The sequence below is a fragment of the Ammodytes marinus genome, assembly GCF_949987685.1.
Source record: "Ammodytes marinus genome assembly, chromosome: 19".
NCBI lineage: Eukaryota > Metazoa > Chordata > Actinopteri > Uranoscopiformes > Ammodytidae > Ammodytes > Ammodytes marinus.
In genome coordinates this window covers 15,442,935-15,461,502 of record NC_137223.1, presented here as the reverse complement: position 1 = coordinate 15,461,502, position 18,568 = coordinate 15,442,935, and the positions used below count along the sequence as shown (strand labels likewise).

At 40.5% G+C, this 18,568-nt stretch overlaps 1 protein-coding gene across 1 annotated transcript in view; it reads right to left on the bottom strand.

Moving 5' to 3' along the window:
- Nucleotides 1–12,596: 12,596 nt before the first annotated feature.
- Nucleotides 12,597–18,568, bottom strand: part of akap7 (A-kinase anchoring protein 7) — a gene marked incomplete at its 5' end in the record, with an annotated part of 37,809 nt that continues 31,837 nt past the window's right edge. The window contains one exon of the mRNA XM_080047476.1: nt 12,597–15,371. Coding sequence (XP_079903602.1) covers nt 15,151–15,371 — 221 coding nt within the window. The 3' untranslated portion in view covers nt 12,597–15,150. The remainder of the gene's footprint in view (nt 15,372–18,568) is intronic.

The window sequence follows — 18,568 nt, the reverse complement described above, 5'->3', positions numbered from 1 at the left end:
CAATCGTTTGTATTTCACTGCCTCTAGGTGCCAGAATGAGACTAATTTCACTGTTCCGTTCCCATGTGAGGTTGAACCTGTTGCCCCCACCTGGTTGCTTATTATTAAATTTGACCTTAGATTAATTTTTCTGTTGTGGAAGGTTGATCCAGTTCCCCTCTGCACAGTATTTGAAGTTTGCGTTTTAGAAAAACAAGGTTACCACCGATAATCGTTCCTAATTATCCACTCAATTACGCTACATCATAGGTCGGTCTGCCATAACTGAATTAGGCAATCCGGACAAAATGCAAGCTGTTACTTAAATACATTAGAGATTTGAACATCTTTATCCAAATGACAGTACAAATTCAACTCTCAGGTTGTCCTTGCTTGTGGATTTAGAGGAGATTGGCTCCATGTTGAGACATATTGATTTTAGCTTTCTTAATATGAAGCCCAATATCGTTGTTCCTCATCATTAACCTTCCATGTATAGGATACTAGGTCAACCGTGCCTTAATCACATCACTACTAATGCAGTGTACTCTGCCATGTTTAATCCAATTCTGAGCGAGTCATCACATGATCCCTGTATAAGGCCCTGCTGAGATGTAGGTCACCTCATGTGTTGTCGGACTCATTGAACGCCCTAAACCCTAAATGCAATGTGGCAAGATGTATGCCCCCGTGGGATGTGGACGCACATGGAGTTTCATATCACAGCATGGTCGAGTAGAGCTGTGGGTAGGCATACATACTGCTAGCATTGCGTGGGATGCATGGGTTTATAAATAGCGTAGCTGTCTATATATATTTTTTTCTATCTGTTGTTCAGGGTCAGGGTGGTTGATTTCTTTCTCAAAATCATCCAGGTTCTTTGTCATACATTAAAGTTTGTTTTCAAAATCCCATTTTGTCAAAAATCAGTGGATATCTCTTCACATCTGCTACCTGCTATACAAAGGGGGCCCACCGTAACTAGCAACATGCCTGTTACAGAGCCTAGGCTGTGTATTGACACCAGATCATTTTTCAGCACTTACTGCACACACAGTACGGACAGGTGATTGTGATTGACAGAAAGTGATTGTGACAACAATCGTTCTCTAGAATTGCCTACTATATCTTTAACCTGTCAAAATTACAATTATAATAATGAATTATTCCACATATGGTGTACCATCAAGCCAACCATTCATCTATAGGACTGAGCAATATGTATGTTTCAGCCATAGTGGCTCCATTCATAAAATATTCTGAAATAGTTCATGGTTCCAAGAGGATGAATTAAAACAACTTGACTTTTGAGCAAGCACCACAAACAGTTTATTCAGACCAAGTGTTCTCCAGAAGTTACAGTCGTGGAAGATTTCCCTGCATAAAGAGACGGCACCTTTGCACGTTTTGGTTATTTCACCCTTCAAAGGCCCACAAAAAGCCATACACAAAAGCTGTATTGTACACCTTGTAATTGCCGCAGTGCAGTCACAGAAAATAATGCACCCTCAAGCATTTTCCTTCTGTCTTTCATTCACATTCAATTATTGCTAAATAGGAAGCTCTGAGCTAAACACACAGACACCGAGCGCTCCATTTCACCATCTTGGGTTGCCTTGGTAACTGTGTGTGTGTGGTGGGGGGGTCCAGACATTTGTCTGATGTGTCTGACACCTCTGCATCATGTGTCTATGTGTGTCTGTGAGGAGAGGTGATAAAGGAGAAACGGTTGAGAAGAGAGGTGATGAGAGCATTAAGTTGTTGTTGTCCTCGGTGGTCGGTGTTGATCAGTGTCATTCCTGCAAACGATGGAAACTGCACACCTGTTCCAGAGCAGAAAGCGTGCGTGCGTGTGTGTGTGTGTGTAGGCTTGGAGAATCCTGCAGTATGGAGTATAATGATGGCACAGAAGAAAAAGCGCTCACCGACTGAATCATCACAGTAATTAGATTTAGTGTGGAGGACAGAGACCGAAAGGACAAAGACAGCAGCATTCGGTTGTTTTAGTATTTCCACTCAAATGACATAACTATCTGGACACCTTATCAAGAGGATTAGAGAATAATAAATGCATTTACAACATCACCCTTGAGTCCGTCCCACCTCAAACCAGTGAGACAAAGCTCTAAACATAGTCAGACCATTAAAAACCATCAAAATACAGAATTCATGTACTGGCAACTTTGGAAGGATAAGTAATAGTGTTTGAGTAGGGCCGTCTTATAGGAAGAAGCTGAAGGCCTTTAATGTTTCACTTGATGCTAAAGAAAAACACTTTGTAAGGTTTGAAAGTGATATTACACATGCCACTCACTGTTTTTGAACCTGAAACCACTAAGTATGCAAAGCAGTGACAGAAATCCATAATTGCCATGCAAATGCAGCTGTACTCCAGTCTAAACTCACCTGCTCTTTGCAGATTGCTGATTCCTGATGCAGTATGTCTCCGGCTCATTCCAAACCTTCAAAGAAATAACTTGGTGCAGCTATCAGCAGACTGATGCCGCTGATAGAAAAAAAAAACTGCCCCTTGAGCATTTTTAATTTAATGTACCCAATTACCAATCCGAAGCATAAATAGACCTTGCAACAAACAGGAATGTATTTTTTTTGCTAGATTGACGCAATAACCCGCACCTTAATCAAAAACATAAATACAAAATTAAATTAAAAAATTGATTAAAAGTGTTTTTATTTTAAAGCTCCCATATTATACACTTTTCGGTTCTATTATACACCATATTATATGGTCTTAGTGGTCCCTAATACGTTTTTCTTTAATTGTTTGCTGAAAAAAACTTTCAGATAATTTATTGTACTATGCTGATGTTCAGCTAATCTCACAATGGCCTATTTTTTAAAAAAGAGCTGCAGCTCCCCTCGTAAATATACAATCTTTGAGCTCCCCCCGCCCCCTGTCCGGAAGCGAAGCCAGATACGCCTCGCCCTCTGTCTGTCAGGGCCGTGGACCAATAAGAAATAGGGGTGTGGGCTGCACAGTCGAAGCTTCTGGCTTTCCAGTTTGTGAGGTCAGAAAAGGGGAGAATTCTGACTGGAGTATATTGGGTGGGGGAGGGGTGGTGGTTTCAGAAAGGGGGAGAGTGAGAAAAGGAGAGTGTTATTTTTTTAAATATTTTGGCAGTCTCTAGGCACACCGTGGACCCATGGATATGTTAGAACACATTTAAAAAGTGCATTTAGCATAATATGTGACCTTTATTTTAATTCATTGCTCAGTCGTGGCTCACTCACGTTAGTGTCGGGGACTGATTTCTGTGACTGTAAAGCATTTTAAATTCACTTTGAAGGAGTCCCACCTGCTTATCAGCAAACATGTTGCCAGATGGTGTTCCATAATGTGAAGTTGAAGGGCGTTGACAACATCTTCACCTTCATCACTGGTGATTAAGTGAGAGGTAAATAAACATCCTCCTCCTGTTTGTGTGTGTGTGTGTATGTGTTTGTGTGAGAGAGAGAGTAAACAGCCTGAAATATGGTAAACACTTATTTTCGGTTGACCTCTATTTGTGGCTTGGACGTTCCTTCTGGAGTGCCAACTGCTAGAAAGCAGCTGATATTTGGTGGTTCTTATGTGTGTGTGTAAGTGTGTGTTTGTGTGTGTATCTCGCTAATAGGGGCAAAAATCTCCCAGCAGCCTCCGTAAATGTATAAATTCTGGTCGCATTGTCTTTTTCCGAGTAACAAATTGTAATTAACTATCCAATTGTGCATGCCTGGGTAAGGTCAATTAAAACTGAAGCCAAACAACATCGAAAAATATTCATTCACAATAATTTTTCTTACTGTATACTGCCTGGCCGCCAGCACAGATTTTCTTGCTTTCAGTATGTGTTCTAACGTGGTGTTTCTGCACATGTATGACACCCATGTATCACACCCAGTCACTCAAGGACAAGCCCGATCAATGCCAATCACACAACATATTCACACACACACACACACACACACACACACACACACACACACACACACACACACACACACACACACACACACACACACACACTCACACACGTTGGTCACAGAGCAATCATCTGGTGTCATTTCCCAGCAGTCTAAATTGCAGCAGTTGTTCACATGAAGCCAACGTGAATCTTATTTTGATGCTGGAGGGACAAAGGATAATGCTGCATGTCATATACACAATCTTTGACGCCAAAGTGATCCATCAATAAATCCTCTGCTTCCTCTTTGTATGTCACCATCTTCCTGTTTCTGATGACATAAAGCAACAACAACCCTGAAGCAAACACATGAACTAACACCACAATCAAAAGTGCCACTTTTATGGCTCATAACACACACAAGTATATAGCTTTACATTTCTTCCATCACTTATTATAAAGCACTTATACTTTCCATTACCATTTTTGCAAAACATGCAGGCCTATAGCTCAGGAGTCTTGAAAAATGACCCTGCAAAGCTTTTATTATCAGGAATTGTTGATGTAGCTGCAATCGAAACTTTATCTTGGTGGATTCAGCGCTTGTAGGAAACTCAAACACTCAAGACTTATGGTTTATTTATTAGGTTTGTTTATGTCATAATTGTGACTTTGTAGCTGACAACAAAACCTTAATAATGTTCTTTTAATATGCTCCTTATGGAGACACCACATGGAGTCTAGCTTTGCTCACAGTGTTTACATTCACTCTTTATTCCAATTATCCAATGTTATCAATTGTGCCAAGTTAAGATCGATTTTAATCAGCTCTAAAAGGCACTTTAATATATAAAAAAGAAAAGAAAAAAGAAGTCAAGTTGCTAATTTTTCTACTTTGATAATCAGTCCTGGTTGATTCTGGGATGCCTGTTACTGGTGATTACAGCAACAAGACTGTTTATTAAAACAGGTCCCATATTTATTTATTTCCAATGAAGCCATCCTAACCATGTTATTGGAACCAGCGTTTTAATAATAGTCAACAATGTTATCAGATAGGGTAATGAATTCAGTTTTGGGGGGCATCTGTTATGCCTTTGTTTAACAGTGACAGGAGAAAGATGACAGGAAATGAGTGGACAGAGAGGGACAGGGAATGTTGGTCTTTACCCCGCAGCCACCAAGGCACTCAACGATATCGAACTCTTGAAATATGCTTGTATGCATTTTTCTTCGGGAAATGATAATTCATGCAAACATTGTTTTTGGAGTCTGTCAGACCCTGCCTGTCGCAAAACACTGACTGCACATAGAGGCAATTCCCAAAATGCAAACAACTTGAACGGTTATTTTCAGTTGTTCAGTTTGACACAGTTATAAGGACTTTTTATTAAAGGTGTTAGGGAAGATAATCAATGCAATCTCACAGAATGTAATATGGATCCTACTGATATCCTACTGAGTAGGAGAAACAATATACTGTATGAAACTGTGTCTAAACTAGCATCATGTGCATGTATACAAAACACAAACCTCCATATGTATTTCCTCCTCGGAAATCAAATAACCAACACACATTTCTTGGCACCAAAAAAAAACAATTCCAAGAAATGGACAATTAAATATCCATTTAAAAAGCAGAACAAAAACAATTGCAGTCAAAACCTCCTCTTCCAATGTTTTAAAGCCATCAGAGAGAGCATCCTCACATTCTCTGTAACAGTTTAACACAACAGCTCAGACGAAAAGACGAATGCCTGACCCTGGTCATCCTGCCCGCTCCTCTATTCACGCAAACCTGCTTCAAAAAACAGCCTTTTCCCACTGATGGATGGAAATTCAATTCATTGAAGTGAGCGCTGCTCGTCAATAAACATGGCACACCTCACCCACTAAAGCTTGAAGTGTTTTGTGTTTGCATAATGGACAGCCGTTCTGTATAACGTGTTGTTCACCAATACATGGCTGATTACAAGGCTGCACTGAAAGAAAACAAGACAGCGGTGTCACTTCAATTAATTTGTTGAACAACATGTTCTCCCAAGCCTGATCGAACTGCTTCTCCCTGTGACTAGAACAGACAGACAGAGTCAATCAAGCAGGGTCAGGGGACTCAGTTAATACAAATATGGTTGGAGGACCATTTTGTGTTTTTTTCCACATTAGCCTACTTAAAGGCTGAAATGACTAACCATGCATAATCTTGTGTATCAGATTCAGAACCCAAATGACAGCAGGTGTTTATCACACAACACATTAACAGTGGGGGAGAACGGGGTAAACTGAGCCACTTTTTACATTTTGCTCTCTTGCTATGCGCTCTGACCCCCTCCGAAGTGTGGTAACTTGAGAGGGGAGATGCGAAAAGACGAATTTCAATGTGCCTCGTGTACAACTGACAATAAAGATAACTTAACTTAACTTAACTTAACTTAACTTAAGCGAGCTAAAATTATTTATCACTCAAATTTACACATTTCCCATTAAAGGTCACATATTATGCTAAATGCACTTTTTAAATGTGTTCTTACATATCCATGGGTCCACGGTGTGCCTAGAGACTGCCAAAATATAAAAAAAAATTACAATCTCTCCTTTTCTCACTCTCCCCCTTTATGAAACCCCCACCCCTCCCCCCCCAATATACTCCAGTCAGAATTCTCCTCGTTTCTGACCTCAAAAACTGGAAAGCCAGAAGCTTCCACTGTGCAGCCCACACCCCTATTTCTTATTGGTCCACGGCCCTGACAGACAGAGGGCGAGGCGTATCTGGCTTCGCTTCCGGACAGGGGGCGGGGGGAGCTCAAAGATTGTATATTTACGAGGGGAGCTGCAGCTCTTTTTTAAAAAATAGGCCATTGTGAGATTAGCTGAACATCAGCATAGTACAATAAATTATCTGAAAGTTTTTTTCAGCAAACAATTAAAGAAAAACATATTAGGGACCACTAAGACCATATAATATGGTGTATAATAGAACCGAAAAGTGTATAATATGGGAGCTTTAATTCAGGGTGTTTCCTAGAAATGGGCATTAGCAGATTTTTTTCAAGACAAAGGGCAGTGAAAATATGATTGTTTTAAAAAAAGTTGTCATGTGGCTCACTTTACCCCAGCTGTGGGGTAAACTGAGACAGACCAGAAAAATCAATCACTTACTTTTTCCACTCTGAAACTACCATAACAACACATATTGTAACAGTTAGAATCCTGAAAGCTAGCCACACATTCCAGAACTAATGTCGGACTAGTAAAAGAATGATGGGGTTTGGTCAATTAAGCAAAGCACATTTTCTAAACACTTGAAAGTAACTCTGAACAAAATCAAATACAACATATTATAATTCAAAAGGTTTTAATAAGATTCAAATGAAATATAGAACCAGTTAGATTAGAACACAGTCTGGGGGTCAGAACACAAGACCCTTAGAGCCAGCTAGTGTCTGGGGGTCAAAGCATAGGAAAATCAGAACCAGCAAGAACAGCCTGGGACTCAGAACACAGGAGAAGACCCAACTGGATTATAACAGCCTGTCATACTCTACAACTAGGCCTACTCTACATTCCAGCCCTGAAGGTTACAGGGAAAGATGAGAAGGTGCTCTTTCCGTGTGGTTGCCCCAGGTCGTCTTCCTGGTGTATTTCCTTGGCATGATGGCTTTTCTACAATGTGTATGACATTAAAATAAAACATATGTTATGTAATATTACATTAAAATATGTTTAAGACTAAACTTAACTTGACTCACTTTCCCCCACAGCATTTGGCTCACTTTCCCCCACCACCACAATTTGAGAAAAAACTACCTCTCTAGCATTTCAGGCTAATCTTTAACTAATATCATCACATGGTTTTTATATGTTGGTAGTTCATCAACACGTATGATAGAAGTTTTTCTACATGAATACATTTGCTTTGGCACAACAGTTGATTAAGTTGACAGCAAGAAAATTTACTTTTACATGCAAAATACCTATTTTGGTGAAAAAAACATGCTTACCACAGCACCATGAGGTCCTCTCTTTCAGGGCCATGGGGAAATGAGAGGGGCTTGAAAATATATATCTCACATGACCACAAATGTTTTCCGTTGCCTAGATACAGGGGGTGGCTCACATTACCCGATGCCTCAGATTCCCCGTTCTCCCCTAAGTGGTTTTTAGGTCATTAGGAATGTGTTATGACATTTTGACTGTCCATTGTTGACAATTCCGTGAAGCCTGTGAGGTAACTGTTGGACAACTAATCATTATTTCACACCTTGTCTCTAGGAGCTGGTTATCATTGGCTGTAAACAGCTTGCGTGGCTTTGTCTGGAGGCAACACAATTTCCCTTACCTCAAGTAGCACTCCATTCTGTTGTTGTTTTTACATTTCACATTGAACAACTGAGATACAGAAATGCATGCTAATTAAATTAGGAGTGCTAGTTGGTTGATTGATCTACAAACCCAACAACTAACTTAAATAAATTAGCAAGTAGGCTACTGCGCACAATTTCCAGTATCACTCACTTAGCAAGTAGGCTACTGCGCACAATTTCCAGTATCACTCAGTTTCTAATTATTGTGTCATATCTGAAGAGCTAAAATACACATTCGGCTGAAATTAATGAGGGTTCCAGCTGAGAGAGAGAGAGAGAGAGAGAGAGAGAGAGAGAGAGAGAGAGAGAGAGAGAGAGAGAGAGAGAGAGAGAGAGAGAGAGAGAGAGAGAGAGAGAGAGAGAGAGAGAGAGAGAGAGAGAGAGAGAGAGAGAGAGAGAGAGAGAGAGAGAGAGAGAGAGAGAGAGAGAGAGAGAGAGAGAGAGAGCGCTTTGATTTGTAATTCGCTTCCTAATAGATTCTGGTTATCTGTATGTGGGTGAGCAAAGCAGGGCGTGGGTAGGGTTAGCTTGTTCATATTCCAGTCATGTGAGTGTCTGATTGCAGCTTGAAGCTCTTCCCCACAACGAACTGCTCTCCTTCTGCTGCCCCCTCCCTCTGCCTGCCCTTTAAATACTTCAAATTAGTATTGTGATAATTGCCAGCTTTCAGCCCACAGCCTTGGTGAGATGTTTCTATTTTTTAATTTGTATTATGATTACAGCGCGGGTGTGTGTGTTGTGCTGATTTATATAAGGAAATAAAGTGAGATCCATGAGGATATAAGTAGCAGGCCACACACACACACACACACACACACACACACACACACACACACACACACACACACACACACACACACACACACACACACACACACACACACACACACACACACACACACACACACACACACACACACACACACACACACACACACACACAAATACATGTTTATCAGTAACCTAGATGGTGCCATGAGCTTAGACTAAAATAGAAAGAGAAAAGAGGGTAAAAAGGGGGAAACAAAAAGAGGATATTCTTTCCCAGCGTGATCGGAAAACAACCCTCTGGGTATAAAAGAGCGCATGCACTGCACACACACACACACACACACACACACACACACACACACACACACACACACACACACACACACACACACACACACACACACACACACACACACACACACACACACACACACACACATCAGAGGCTCACTGTTGTATATGGACCCTGGCCAAGGTTTGCTATTTTCTTGCACTTATTTTTCCAGTATGAAAATGCCAAAAGAATAATACAAATAATCTCATTAATTGGTCTAAAATTCGGAATCTTGCCACAATATAATCATATCTCACAGTCCACTGTGTATCTGAAGACTTTTCTGTTTCCATTTTAACCTGTAATTTCTATTTAATTTAAATGTTCTATTTCAATTTATTGGCTTTTCTAATGTGTATTATGTATTTTAATCTTGCCCCTGTAAAGCACTTTGAATGTCCTTGTGTCTGAATTGTGCTATATAAATAAACTAGCCTTGCCTTGCTTCTCATTGGTTGTTTTTAATTGTTAGTCTCCACAAATTTTTTTAACTTTAACACTTTAACACTGATGCAATACAATTAGCCAACAGAAACAAGTGTGTGTGCAACTTAAAGGACACCCCAGGCCACACCATGGATACTACACTTCCCACCATGCAATTCGTCCTGCTTGGTTAAATTGAGGTAACAGTGTTGACATCATGAAGGTTAGGTTTTCAGACTTTAAAAAGCTCCCTCTGGAGCAACAGTCCACAGTCTTCAGCTGTTTTTCATGGTCTGAATACTAATAAACGGACCAGTTTTTTTTATCATGCTGGCGCTCTCTGCCTGTGAACCATACCATTAAATAGATATTTCAGTATTTGAATTCACCCTTTTCTCTCTTAATAAGAAGCATGTTGTGGCCCTGTCACGTCACGTTAATGACTTCCATTGATGATGAGGCACAGCAGGTATGGAGGGCTAACTCACATCAGACGTTCTAATTGATATCTGGTGCAGCAGGAGATTGCATTCAGCAGGGGTTGCAGTGTCAATCTTGAAATTGTCAGACGAGCAAAGGAATTCCAAAAGTAAAAAAAAAATATATATCAAATTGAAAGATACACATTTATTTATCCGCCGTGAAAACATGTTTATTAGTCTGATATTGGCAAGCTCAAAATCCTGTTTCTTGGCCAAAGGTATGAACTGATGTCACATGGTGATGATTAAGAACTATGATCTCCCACTTGGAGTGCAGTCTCTTATGAAATCTGACGTCTGACCTATTATCTGCCCACTGAAGGCAGCAGAGCAGGTGTACTCACAGTTGGCAATATGTAAATCCTAATAAAATCCCACAATCTCAGCTGTGCAGCATGACTGCATACCCTTCACTCTTCAACAGATTGCTATTAATGGGGAAGCTGTGAAATCAAATAGCTTGCGGGCAATCACAATGTTAACACCCTCAGGGAGACACCCTTTTCCTTTTTTTACACATGCAGTTCAGAATGACTTTAAAATATAGATGTGTTCAAAGGTGATCTATGTTGCGAGAGAAAGCTCAATGAATTGATGTGTGTTTACTTACCATAAAACCATCGACTCAGTGGCTATCGCTTGTGCAACAGGTATGAGGCGGCCTTAATTGCTCCTGCTATAAACCACCTAAAGGTCAGCAGAAGAGGAAGCTCATCTGTCAAATGTATTTTGTCACGCTGAATGTCAAAGGAAATTGTCCGCCGTTATGCTGCTTGCCTGAAACAAATGTCATAATTCCTGTCCATAATTTGTCGTATGTCTTATTGTTTTGATTTTTAAGATGTGAAACAGTAGCCTGACATTCCCAGACCTGCCACTAGGCGCTGGCAAATTAAATTTGCTGCGCGTGTTGGTCTGGACACGCTCCGTTGAAGCTTTATCAAGAAAACCAGAAATCTGGCTATGGTTTCAATTGGTTCTATCTAATATGGGCGCGCCAGAGCCCTTTATATGGTACTCTGGGGAGGACGTAACCGGATGACGACAGTGACGTGCATGCGACGTCAAAGCCGTGATAGTAAACATCAAAGATGGCTGCGGATATGTTGTGTGAGTTTGAGACTGCTTTGGCCTCGACCCTTAACGATTTGGAAGACGGCACTCAAATCTTTCATTAGCAAGTAAGTGGAATGTTCTGTTTTGCCGACCGACAACGGCAAACGTTTAATTTAACAGTTTAACAGCTATTCGCTAAACGAAAGGGGCTTACGTCACCTTGTGCATCGCTCTGATTGGTTGTAGTGCTATCCAACTGCGTGCAGTGGCATTTGAAATGCACGAGTAGGAGCCGCCCCTTTAGTTGGAAATTACTATTGATCGTGGTCAGACCCTCTATCGTTCCAAGATATCAGGGTCTGGATTTCCAGGCTAGTGAAACAGGGCATGGAGACAAAAAAAGACAAGACAATTAGTCATCACTCAGTGTCCACCCACCTGCCTCCTGCTGGCCATAAGGCGTCATGGTATCGCCAGCAGATGACAAGCTACAAGTCCAGGATTATTAACTCACCTCCTCTGAACAATGATGTGTCCTGTGGAGGGAGCTTCATATGACATTGGCCTTGTTTTAGAATTCATGAGAAGCCAATTACCCCAAGGCAAGTACTTCACATCTTTTTTTAAAGGACATGCAGTGCGCACACACACACACACACACACACACACACACACACACACACGCACGTTTGTACTTCTATCTCTCTGGGGACCCACATTGACATTGTTGACCCTCACAAAATAAACATACCAATCCTAACCTAAAAAAGCAGAACTTTCAAACAGCCCTTTGAAAGGCTGCATCCAAGTGATAAGCCAATACGTCCTCAAATTCCTAAAATGTCCTCCCTCATTAATACAAAAAAAAAACGTATTGGTCCCCACAAAGCTGGATTTACAAGCACACACACACATACACAAGAACGGGGTATGAGTGTTGAAGCCATATTTTGGGACATATCTTTTTAATACTGTGTAAATGAATAAATTAATTTTCTACCCACTATTCTCCCCAAAATAGATTTGACATTTAGGAAAGTAATTCTTCTACATCCACATAAGGCAGACTTGAATGTATTCCTGTTCTTGTGTAAATATACTGTAAAAGTTTACTACACACACTCTGTAACCACTGTGGACTTACATGTATGTATACTCAGACTGAAATCAAGAGAAGACGAGGACATTGGTTTTGAACTTCATTTCTTGTTTTATTGTTCAAATATGTCAGAACAATATATACAACATAGTACAAACAACACACCCAAGCAGTCGGACAAACACACGCACCAATGGAAAGACAAACATAAAAGACAAATTTGTAGTGACACACACACACTCAAACACACACACGGCTCCCTGTTGTCATGATTGATAGACACAACAGTAATTTCTCAGGGGAACCACTGATCAAATATCCCAGTCACGAGGGAATTAACACAAACACGCTCTCGAACACTCAGAGACGGGTGAAAGACTAAACACTCGGGCAGACAGGACAACTGGGGTATTAAAGGGGGATTTTTTAGGAGATTAAGGATCCGGTGACAATAAAAGATCAAAACAAATATGTTCAAAGTCCACCTTAAGACAGAATTCACCAAAGTTATTGACGTTCGAATGACATCGCAGTGACAGGACTTAAGTGAGTTTCACAGGGATGAAAACACATTTTCTAGCTCACTCCTGTTTCGCTCCAGAAGGAAACAAATGTCATGCCACGTGGCAGAAAATCAGGGCCGGCAAAGGGCATCTGTTTTTCTGTTGTAACGTCCATGGGAAATAGATTTACCTTATTATTAAGAAAGAAATGTCATGAATTGTGTATCATGGTGGAATATTTTCACATTTACCTCAAGAATCCAAGTCTTTTATCAACCACACAAGCTAATATAAATGTCACCCACAGAAAAGAAACATCCGATTTGTTTCAGTGACTTCACGCCACTCTGAGCAGTTGATTCATTTTAACGGAATTAATATACTGTATTTGTGTGCTCTTTCAAAAAAAGAAATTCATACATTTTGCAATTTTTTTTGTATTACCTTTGAACACAAACAGATTGCTCTTTTTCTCCTTTCAAAAGGAAATCTTTTCATATTTTGACAGTAAAGTCATGTTATGCTGCAACAGCAAGCAAATCATTATTACAAATGATAGTTAAAAAGGATTAAATAAAACATTTAAAAGTAAGAGAGCAAAGCAGTAGCTTTCATCAAAGCTCTTTAGCTAGCTGTAGGTGGAGAACCTCATTCTCCAGAAAGGCAAGTTTGAGAATAAAAATCTCCTTCAGTTTCGTATTGACACCATGACGGGAGTCTGAATGTATTCTTAATGAGCGCTGGTTTCAAATGTAGAACATGGAAGGCCAATTTCATTTCCAGGTTTTACCAACACAACAAAACGGATGGAAGACACTGCAATTGAGAGCTGGATGGGCTTTTAGCTGACCCCAAGCATGTTATAAATGGAATTTAAAGGGACATACAGAAATAAAATCATGTGTGCGCTCTGATTCAGTTCACAGACAAAGGAATGTGAATTAAAACTTATATGATCAGGCAGGAAGCTGAGTTATGAAATGAAAGCCTGTGTGCAATAGCAATAGCAGCCTATCATATGAAAATGAGACAGTTTTCATTGAGACTTGTAGCTGGTTTTAGCAGTGTTATTTGAGGTTTAACATCCCCAATAAATAAATAAGTAACTCCAATTCACCCGCCATAAAGTTAGTGCAGATCAATTTATATGATACCAGTCGGGATGCTCCCTTAGTGTTTGAGGACCCAAAACAAGAGAGCATTGGGTTTGGAAAATTTGATATAACTTGGCTTTTCTTTTCTTTTTTCATGTGAGTTCATAGCTTATAACTGAATTTAACTTAAATTGACGATTGTCTCAGTGTTGCCCCCACGGGACACGCATGGTTTATATAACGGTGATATATAATACTTAAAGCACTGCTGGAGACAGATCACTTTCTTTGAACAACTTAAAGACAAAAAGACAGTTTGGTATGCAGTCATACACATTGTATGTGGAAAACAAAATTAAATGCTGGAAGTTTTAAGACGATCCATTTCCTGAAAATGAAGTGAAAGTGCTTTGAACCCAGTAAAATACAACTGAAACTTGCACAGACCCGGTCCAACATGCTGGACTTCACACTTAAGTTTGAAGACGTCAGCCAACCAGTTCCTTTCACAAATGACGATCACAGTGATGATCAATGAAGACAGCGCTGATGTTTCAAGAGAAAACGGTGCAAAAATCTTCCTCTGAAACAATAACAGGAAGGGAACATAACTTCTTTTCTCAGGGAAATTTAAGATATCCAGTACAAGTTTAAGTAATGGGTAACCAAACTGCCTACAAAACATGATTCTTCCTCTTCAAAAAGGGCAGTTTGCAAAATGGCAAAGTGAACCCTACATTTGCATGTGGGTTTTTTAGAGGACAGCTTCACCTGCATTTCATCCAGTAAGGCTCCAGGGATGATATCCTTACTGTTAGATGAAGGACACCAGAGTTAGTGAGTTAGCTAACAGGCTCAGCTAGCTGGCCTGTTTGGACAGTCATCACGCACCAAACGCAAGCTACATTATCTATTTGACTAGCACTGAGTCAGTGTAGGTCAGTTGGGCAGGTCGCTAGCATGACTTGCTGGCCGTCGCTGTTTGCTAGCTGTGTAAGGTGGTAAGCAGGCTGACTGGTTGGCTGGTTCAGACTTTGTGCCCAGGGCTTACTGCCCCGTCTCCTGGGTAGCCACGCCTGGCGGATGTTCTATGGGCGGCTGTTTATTTTTTTGTCTATGTGCCTCATTCCGATGATGTCACTTCCTGTTGTCCGTGGTGGAGTTAGCTGTAGTGTCAGTTTTTGCCGCAGTTTCCTCGGCGTTTCCGGGAAGCTGCCCTGACGTGGCATTAGGCCCGCCCCCGTTTTGAAGTGTTTCCTGTTTGTATTGTTGCAAGGCGCGATTGACAGCGTCCTCGACCAATCGCCTGCTGACCCTCAGAAGCTCCGCTTCATCAGGCTCAGACCGGCGGCGCCCACCTGGGTAGAACAAGCACAACGAAAGTATGTTATACACATGATCATATTCATTCACAAGAACATGTAATAACTGAAAGAACATCACACATGTAGATGCACAGACTAGTTCCCTTTTTGATGTGACTTTTTGCTATTGCTTTACTACAATGACATTAAAAGCCATTAACTCCAAAATGAATTTGTCTGTTACACGAAGCCTCGCTTGGTGTGAGGGAATTTTTTCATATGATACAAGCACTAATTTCCTTCTAATTCCTATGTTAAAAAGGTGCTCCGAGGAACTTCCAGTTTGTGTTAATTCTTGCACCCCCTTTGGACAAAAGCGGTAGTTGTTTTTACTACGCCAGCTGTAGTTCCTGGGTGAGCGTACCCATGACAAAGGCATTAAAGGTGAACTAAGTGATTTATTTATGTTAATATAAGTGTTAAATCGCTCTTTATTCATACAGTGATCACTTACATAGTGTGCACGTTTCAAAAAGCCGATCTCTCAGTCAGCTGCTCTGCATGTAATAAACAAATAAAATTATCTGGGATCCCGAAATTAGTATCCAATCACAAGAGAGAACGCTACAAACCGACACCCGTCTCACTGCCGGTGCACGTGCAGAGCAACAGACGGGTGAATGTGTATGCGCCTACAATGGCAGAGCAGGTAAAAATCCTTCCCACTGTCTGTTTGGTGGTTTTTATCATGTTTTAGCACACTTACTTATCTGAGATGATGCTAGATAACTCGCTTTTTGAAGACCGCAGTGCATTAATGTGGTGACGTGGGGACGAGGGAGGGGACTGCTAACTGCAGTCACTGACAGGAAGTTAGCTAAACTGACCATTCCGCTTACTGAACGTTTAAGAAAAACTATATAAAAATAGCACTCTTTGCACTGATGCTCTTACATGTAATTTATGATCGTCAGAGGAAAAATTAGACCGTTTAAGAAATATTTAAAAGTTCCTCGTAGCAGGAAAACTAATTTAACCAACAAAGCTCTTTACCAGACAGTTCCACTCTTTGCTACAGACAAAATGGCAGACCAGAGGACAGTGAGATAAGTCAGACAGACATAAAGCCAGTTAGAAAAAAAAGTCAATAATTCAAGTAGAAAGAGGCAGGCAAGCTGAGAGATGGACAGCCTCCACTGAGCCATTCATAACTAAGTAATAGAGAATCACTGAAGTGTCCAGTCTGTATGACACACACACACACACACACACACACACACACACACACACACACACACACACACACACACACACACACACACACACACACACACACACACACACACACACACACACACACACACACACACACACACACACACACACACACACACACACACACACACACACACACACACACAGACACACACAACTGCAGTGGTTGGTAAAATACCTCAACGATTGACTACCAAAGGCAAACAGTATAACCCCAAAAGCCCAGGGGGCCCATAGGTTTCTCTTATATTCTTAAGCACAGTGGTGCTCTATCATTCACTAGTCCTACTGCCTACTGTTTTCCATTCTTTTGGCAGCTTAGATGTATTTTCTGTATGTGTTTAAATATTAGTGAGATGTACCATCCAGATACTGCTATACATGATACATCCAACCCGTAGTGCTAGGTAAGAAATTACAAGATGTAAAAGCTTAGCCCAAGAGATCTAGTATACAGGCCAGTGGAATACATTACTCTAACCGTCATGTGGCATGTCTCTGCATTACCACCATCTCAACCTTTATTTCAAGGGAAGGTCTGATTATTTATATGGTTTTGCATAGGGGGAAAAAAAGGAGGTTGCTGCGGATTTGCCCACACCACAAACTTCAGTGTCCGAGTACAATGGAGACAAGGTTTCAATCCAATAGTCGCCATGTTTGCATGCTTCATACTTAATTTACACATAACTATGTGGTGGAGGAGGTTATTCCGATTAACAGAATTATCAGATAACCACCCTGTATTTGAATGTAATGTATTCTTGGTCTGATACTATGGGTATTACATATTGCTGTAGGTTGGCCTATTATTCGAAACTAGCCTTTAAGTTATACATTTCCTTTATAATCGTTTATTAATGTACATTGTTGGTCTTGAGAAAATGTTTATTTAAATACAAAAAAAGGTCAAAGTAACACTGGTGCATTATCAACTTCTAGGGCTGTAGACACAAGCTCAAGTCTCTTTTAACCCATTGATGACTATGGCAATCTAGGATGCATGTCCTTAATGCCTGAGGGTTTTCTGAAAAAATAGTATGAATTGTAAAGTCTACCAAAACCTTAATATCTAAGCCTGTGTAGCACATAGAAACATGAAATAAAATACATTTAAAAGTTAAGGTTCACAGGTTTTATTTAAACATGCTCCCTTAGCGCTTACAAACCAACACATTTTTCTAAAAATCGTCAAAATTAGATGGGGGAGAAAAAAAAGAATAAATAATATAAAATATTTAAAAATAATGTGCTAAAGGAGGTTATAATCCTGCTTCCTTTTAGCATGGATAGCAGTGACTGAGTGTGCAGTGGAGGGATAAAGATAGACGGATATAGGAAGGAGAAGATAGCTTTATTTTATTATTTAGTTCAGTTATCACTGGCACCATAAATCCGACTTCCCAGTACAACTGGAACGCAGACTGACTCCTGCTGTCGGGAGCCGATCAGCTGGTCCAAACGGCTGTATACCACGGAGATGAAAGCCTATAGTAGACCTTGATTCTGCACTCCGAACGCCACTAACTGTTCTGTAATACACTATCGCCGACACAGCTGGAGTATTTTTATTATTATTATTTATTTATAAATTTTTTGATTGGCGTGATTTTCGGCAAACCACACATTTTTTGGGTGGTCACGTGGTCTTAAAAAATCAACAAAACCCACCTCATGTGTATTTGAACCAATGACGTGCATTCTATGTTGCGCACGCCATGAAAATTAGATAAAGTAACAATGCTGCGCGATGCAGCATCAGGCAGGAGATACAATGTGGCATCGCGCAGCAGCCGTCATCAATGGGTTAAAGAAGAAAATAATAATCTACTATATTGATCTCTGTAAGAAAATCCTTCACAGTGTCCTGCTCCACAGAGATGAGAGGAGGGGATCAGCTTCTGAACAACTCCCACTGGAGTATTCGGTTTTATATTTAAGACTCTTAACTTGCAGTCATTTTTTCCGATTCGGAA